The 7,353-nt window shown below is 38.8% G+C and overlaps 1 protein-coding gene across 1 annotated transcript; it reads left to right on the top strand.

Annotated features, from left to right (window-relative positions):
• Positions 1 to 1,679: 1,679 nt before the first annotated feature.
• On the top strand, positions 1,680 to 6,867 carry LOC104949547 (germ cell-specific gene 1-like protein). Its single transcript, XM_010775917.1, has 4 exons — positions 1,680 to 1,779; positions 3,663 to 3,774; positions 6,504 to 6,741; positions 6,802 to 6,867. The coding sequence occupies exons 1-4, from the start codon at positions 1,695 to 1,697 to the stop codon at positions 6,865 to 6,867; spliced, it is 501 nt and encodes a 166-aa protein (XP_010774219.1). The 5' UTR covers positions 1,680 to 1,694.
• Positions 6,868 to 7,353: the final 486 nt, after the last annotated feature.

Genomic DNA, 7,353 nt, shown 5'->3' with positions numbered 1-7,353 from the left:
CAATCAGAGCAGACTGGGCTCTGGTTTTAGACAGAGGGTGAAAAGAGGAGCTGCTGCACTGGCAGTATGAGAAAAATAAAGAGCTTTTTTCACATTAAAGCATGTAAACATGTCACAGTAGAGGCCGAAAGTAGAAATATGAACCTGACATTTGGATAATAGGGCCCCTTTAAACACACAAAAGTGCTGCCAATAAGAGAGTTTATTCTGAATTTATATATTTTTTCCCTCAACTATATATGATGTGCTTTAATTTCACATCTATGCTTCGATGCCTCTGAATCAGATCTCTTTCCAAATCTCCTGGCTCTTCAGCAAGTTGTGGTGGCTTTACTCCCTGAGTGATGAGTGAATTGCTTCAGATGTCTGCAAAGTACAAGACAAGGAACTCTTTCAGCACAACTTTGTGTTTCTTAGTTAACTTCTGTATCAGTGGGCATACCTTGGAGAGCGACACAGAGCAAAAAGGGAAACATGGTGAAGTCTGAATAAGAGGAGCGTTGTCCCACAAGTCATTGCTGCATTTAGTTTGATGTTTTTATCCCTTTGCCCTTTGTGTGTCATCTGGAAGACAACGCCTGATACAGACACACTCCTACTTAAGATTATCATTTGAGAACAATGTAATGTAAGCCATGCAGTAAGGAACATTGTTTTTTACTTTACACTACAGCAATCTCTGTTACGATCTCAAAGTGATCTGTTACAAAGAATGGAAAATAAACACTTAATGGCATTTGAAATGTTGTGATTCAATAGGAAACATATGTGAAATGTAGTTATTTTGATTGTCAAATGGCATTTTTGTTTCACTATGGTTTTGTATTCACATAAAAGTAAACTTAAAAAGCTTCCCATTGCCCATGAGTGGCAATCCATTGTTGGTGGATTTAAGAGGTGGTAACTAAGCACATTGTTAAAAAGCTCTATTTTGACTTGTTCAAATTATCACTTGAACAGTCATTGAGGTCACATAGAAGATTATAGGAGACAGATAACTTCAGGTTTGTATTACTCATGTAAAATCTTACATTTAGATGTGTTATTTAGTTTGTAATTGATGTACAAAGGTACAAAGGTGTGTGTGTGTGTGTGTGTGTGTGTGTGTGTGTGTGTGTGTGTGTGTGTGTGTGTGTGTGTGTGTGTGTGTGTGTGTGTGTGTGTGTGTTTTGGGATCTATGCCCTTTAAATGTGTGAAGTCTGTTTTTATCTCATTCGCTTGAGTTCTGTATTAATATTTCAATGTTTGTGTTTGATGCCACAAATTCCCGCAAACCAAGTAGAGTTTTCTCAAAGTTTTTTCAACTCAAAAAAAATGTTTGATAACTTACTTTTATGGATAATTTCTTTATGTTTCTGACCTGTTTTAAAGCGAGAACTCAGTAGGGTTAGCTGACTCTTGATATCTGTACAGCGCGTACTGATCTTAACCAAAAAAGTTACAGATTACCACATCGCTTTCAGGTTGCTACTACCTACCGACCTAAGCATTGGGTTTTAATCCGAAATATTGCCAAATAGTCCTCTGCCATTGTGTTATCAATACTCACCCTGTATTTTTAGCCTGAAGCTATTTGTTTTGCTTTTTGTGTAATGCTTTTGCAATATGCAATGTGTGTATTGCAGGTGTGCTGTGGTTGTCGGTGGTGTCCGAGGTGCTCTATATCCTGCTGCTGGTGGTTGGCTTCAGTCTGATGTGCCTCGAGCTTTTCCACTCAAACAACGTCATCGACGGACTTAAACTCAACGCCTTCGCCGCCGTCTTCACCGTGCTGTCGGGTAAGATGGGACGCCTGAAAAGACATGCGAAACCTCTTAACCTTTTATGGCCGTTCCTCCGGGGAAGTAGTGCACATCGTATTATTTGAACACATTCAGACATGAGGATAAGTAGTTGGAGATTTGTCAGAGGTCGCCCATGGTCAGAGGTTATCCCCTGGAAGCTGTCGCTGTGTAGGATTGTAGGATTTCTTCCCCCAACTCATGTTAAACCTCTTATACAAGAAGTTGGCTCCATTTCAACCATGTTGCAAACGGCTATCCTTTTTCTCACATTAAAGCACATTTACAGGCACTATAACTAAAACATGATAAACACTACATCATTAATTAAGTGTGTGAAGTGATTTTTTTTCACAACAAGCGAAACAATTATCTTGACCTCAATGTAAAGGTTATGTTAATTTAGGTTCATATTTTTATTTTGTGCCTCTACTGTGACATGTTCAAAAAGCTCTTTATTTTTTTTACCTCTTTTCACCCATGACAGTGTGCGGGAGAGCAACTCTCTCAACTTTGGGATTTTAGCCTTTGCAGACCATTCATATACACAAAAACCAATACAACACTACAGGAAAGGGAAACCATATAGCATAATGATATAGTACTTTTTCTTGAGTTACCAAGTGGACAATAAGCATGTTTAAAAATGATGCTAAAGTAGTTGTCACAATGGTAAAAAGTGAAGCCTAGTGGTGTTGGCCAAGCATGATGACGTCAACCTGCTTTTTAAATATAATTTTGGAAATACATTTTTTTGACGGGTAGTATCAAAGCTACAATGAATACTGTAAAACATCCAGTAAAGCAGAAGACCCATGTACCCTTACTGGCATGTGACACACACACACGAGTCAAGGTCGAGAAGAAAATATTTTTACACACACACACACACACACACACACACACACACACACACACACACACACACACACACACACACACACACAAAGAAAGAAAGATTTTCATTTTCATTCATTTCTCTCATTTCCTCATTTGCATTTATTGCTGTCTTGATTTACTGTATGATTATGAGCGATTGTTACCCTATTTCTAATTGATTGGGTGTCTCATGTTAAATCAATTGGTGCCGTATAATGACTAATTATAATACTTTACATGTGTTCTGATTTATTACTGATAATATGTTGAGCTGCAAATAGCGAAAGTGATTTACTGATGTTCGGTTAATTGTAATTATCCAGGCAGATTATCTTTTTGTTATCTAAGAAATAGGAAACACACTGAGGGTGTACAGCAGCATTAGTTTAAAGTGTTGAAAGGGAGGGGCTAATAATGTAATCCCTGATGTTGGTGCAAGAGGAGAGTGGATAGGGTTATTAAAAAATCTGTCAGGTTCATCCTCTGGGGAGCATTTACCAATTACTGTGATCTAGAAATTCTGATCTGTGGCAAATTATACTTAGTTTAAACAAACCATGACTTACTAAACTAATGTCCCAAACCAGAATCAGAATCCGGCTATTTTAACATTTTGATCCAACCCTCAAATATTTGTAGGTTTTCATTACTCTTTGGCCTGTCTATGTGTGTGTAAAAGACTAATAAACCTGCATCACATAAAAGAGGCCAACATAAATATTTCATATTTAGGACAGTGAAAGACTTATTAGTTTTAAACCCAAGTTATTTCTTGTTATCCTGAAGGGAACATGGGTAATGAACCAAATTGCAATGCATCACATCATATAGCTTACTTTAATTTAACAGAAAGAACCACTGTTTTATATATAGACTTATTTATTGAACCATTGTGATAACAGGTTGACTGCTTTTACGTAGCAACTGCTCAGACAAGTCAAGCCTCAATGTCTCAGGTTAATGTTTGGATATTTACACTTCTGTGTGCGTTTGTGTTGCAGGTCTCTTGGGTATGGTGGCCCACATGATGTACACTCAGGTGTTTCAGATCACAGTCAGTCTGGGTCCAGAGGATTGGAGGCCTCACAGCTGGGACTACGGCTGGTCCTTCTGGTCAGTACACACACACACACACACACACACACACACACACACACACACACACACACACACACACACACACACACACACACACACACACACACACACACACACACACACACACACACACACACACACACACACACACACACACACACTGCTAATGATAAAGAGAAGGAATAATGATGCAAGCATTACAGAGTAAATGTAATTTACACTGCTTTGAAGTCGGCGTAAACAGCAAAAACACGTCGGACGCTGCGGTTACACACACACACACACACACACACACACACACACACACACACACACACACACACACACACACACACACACACACACACACACACACACACACACACACACATACCGGTACATGTTTATAGAATAGCTCAGGACTTGTGAACAAAACATGACAAATTGGGACATGCCTGGATCAGACACACACACACACACACACACACACACACACACACACACACACACACACACACACACACACACACACACACACACACACACACAAACACATCATAAGTATACCTCTAATTTGGATCAAACCTGTGGTGTTAGAAGAATGAACAATGGTGTCCGATTACAGCCTGGTCTCCTTGACATAAGGGCCAGCTGTGGTACTTAGGGGTGACTGGGGTGCAGGGTCTTGATGATCTACCAATCAAGGAGCCTACAGTTTGATCCCACCCCCTGCAGTTAACATTTCACAGTTTCCTTGAGCAAGATATCTTACCCCAAAATAGGCATTACTACATTATTAAAGTGCATGTAAGTCTCTTTTGATAACAATTTCAGCTATATAATATGTAATGTAAGGTGTTTGAAGACAATAGTAGGATATTAAAGTAAAAAATTGGTAAAAAAAAAGAAGAAGTTTCTTAATTACAGAAGTATTATCGGCAAAATGTACTTCAAAAAGTAAACATATTCAAAACAAAATGTGGATTATTATTATAGAATACAGTATTATTCTTTGATTCTGATTTCATAAAATAATACTTTTAAGTTGAATTTTGGCTTTATAGAGACAATTTTAATTACTTACTGCATTATATCATCAGTATGTGTTTTTGTAATGTAAAGATTTAACTGAATGTTTAACAAATGTAACGAAGTATACAATATTTCCCTCAGAAATGTAATGAACTAGAAGTATAAAGTTACATAAAATTGAAATACACAAAAATGGTGTACCTGACTACATGTACTTGTAGTAACATCTATAACTGTACTACACACTAACTAATTCTGCTTCAATTAACTTAACAGCACATCATACATTACACACAAAGTGGATTAACTTGACCCGTTATCCATCTAATCTTGATCGAGTACAGTTTATTCGTATGGATACGTACTTTTATTGGACACAGGGTTACCACCCCTCCATGCAGTCAATCATAAATCATCTCTCCAGGATGGGGGCTGCAGGTGTTGTGCTGCAGGAGTGTGTGGAGCAACACAGGGAGTGTGTGGAGGAACACAGGGACTCCATGACTGGTGTTTCTGGGATAATTAGCCAGACACCATGACCTCCACTGCTCTCTGCTGGAAGGTAAACCAGACCTGCAGCTGCTGTGTGAGCTCACTGCTGCTTCAAGGACAGAGCACTTTAGAGAAGAGCACCGAGTGTTTGAAGGGTCTGTGTCCACAAAGAGTCTTTGAGTCCTTTCTCCTCACTGAAAACAATAGAAGAAAGATGCTGGTGGTCAGTAAAAGAGGCTATGTGGAAACAAGCCATAGGGGCCAATCATCCGCACTTTGTTTAAAGCTGAACTACAAAGTTAATTCTTACTTTGGTAAACTCAATATTTGAAAATATTGGTGGTGAAATAGTTTTACTGTGATGCAGCCTTTGTAAACTACGCCCCAAAACTGTGGAACACGTTACCCAACAATATTAGGGAAGCCAATACGTTAAACATTTTTAAAAGTCAAAACATTTTACTGACTTTAGACTATTATACTGCACTATTTCTCTCTGATTGACATTGCACTATTTCTCTATGTTTTATTCCCCATGTTTTTATGTTTAATTATTTTATCCCACTTTATGCTTTACTCCTGCTGCTTGTGTTACACTGATTTATGTCTTATTTTGTTACTGATGTAAAGCACTTTGAACTGCAATCCCCTGTATGAAAGGTGCTATACAAATACAGTTATTATTATTATTATTATTATTACTGCTATTTACACTTTCGTCTAAACTAGGGCTGCAACTACCCATTATTTACTGTTTTTGTAACGCTGAAAATCACAATAACAACTGCATAGATCTAAACATGATATCTTTTTTGATATGTCAAAAACTCCAAAAATATTATTTTGCAAAGATATATGACCAAAACAGGCAGGAAATACTCTCATTGAATAGGCATACTGTATATCTGAGAATACCGGAATTCTTCCCTATTTCTACATATACAATGAGTTGCCACTTTCCCCGTCCTTTTTGGTTAATAGATGAACCAACTTATCGTTTCAGATCTTCACGTATATCTTCATGGTTTATTGCACTTATTCTAAGTTGCTTTGGATAAAAAAGTCTAAATTAAATGTTATGTGAAACGCTCTTGTCTTGTCTATTAAGTGGATGTTGATTTCAGAAAAAAATAATGTTTACATCTTAAATTTACATCTTTAAAACCATGACCTGGCTTGTCATTGTTTGATGATCATAAGTTAGTAGTCTTCTGAAAGCAGACGTGTCTCTGTCCCTCCAGCATGGCCTGGGGTTCCTTCACCTGCTGCATGGCTGCCTCCGTCACCACGCTCAACTCCTATACCAAGACGGTGATCGAGTTCAGGCACAAACGCAAGCTGTTCGAGCAGGGCCTGCGCGAGGAGCAGAACTTCCTGGACCAGGAGGCCTTCCACTACTTTCGGGACCGCTCCATGCAGTCCATCTCCAGCACGGTGGAGGTCTACCCTGGCCACAGCGGAGCCAGAGGCGGGCTCATAGTCGGGGGGCCGTGTCCAGGGCCGGGACCAGGGCTGGGTTCTGGTCCAGGACGGGGCCAGAGAGCCACGTCAGCCTCCATAGACCTGGGGGAGAACACAGACTCGCTGGGGGAGGAGCAGTGCTGAGTATCGGGGGGGAAAAGCTTCTTTTGGTTCGAACTGTCCGGGTGTTCTGCCACCGAACACAAAAGCAAAGCATACCTTATTAGATGAATACGATTAACTTGACAAGAAGGGACAGAGTAGTTGTAATAACTAACTTTAGAGAGGTGTGTTCTTTATATATTAAATGAGAATTAATATAAAGTGTGAAAAACAGAGGTGTGGGAATTAGGATACTTCTCAGATGGAAAGTTCTCCAGCATATCTCAAGGAGTTATGTGTAGAACAAAAGCACAGCGGCCCTTATTCCCTTTCATATAAGTTTTAACAAAATAATTGTTTTAAAGAATATTAGACAAATATGTACTTATTATATGAAATGCAAATCACCATTAAGTGTGAGAAACATTTTGAGAGATTTTTTACTTTCAGATCTGGGAATTAAGATTCTCTGTGGACGTAAAACAGGTGTTCCAGTATATTTCAAGGTGCTATGTGTAGTATTTTATA

The sequence above is a fragment of the Notothenia coriiceps genome, unplaced genomic scaffold (assembly GCF_000735185.1).
Source record: "Notothenia coriiceps isolate Sejong01 unplaced genomic scaffold, NC01 NC01_scaffold00016456, whole genome shotgun sequence".
NCBI lineage: Eukaryota > Metazoa > Chordata > Actinopteri > Perciformes > Nototheniidae > Notothenia > Notothenia coriiceps.
Note: the sequence above shows the minus strand (reverse complement) of the source record. Positions and strands in the feature narration are given on the sequence as shown.

Coding starts and splice junctions, on each gene's coding strand:
- LOC104949547 (XM_010775917.1), top strand. CDS start 1,695: ATGTGCCTCGAGCTTTTCCACTCAAACAACGTCATCGACGGACTTAAA. Junction 3,775..6,503: donor GACTACGGCTGGTCCTTCTG/GTCAGTACACAC, acceptor CTGTCCCTCCAG/CATGGCCTGGGGTTCCTTCA. Junction 6,742..6,801: donor GAGCCAGAGGCGGGCTCATA/GTCGGGGGGCCG, acceptor GGACGGGGCCAG/AGAGCCACGTCAGCCTCCAT.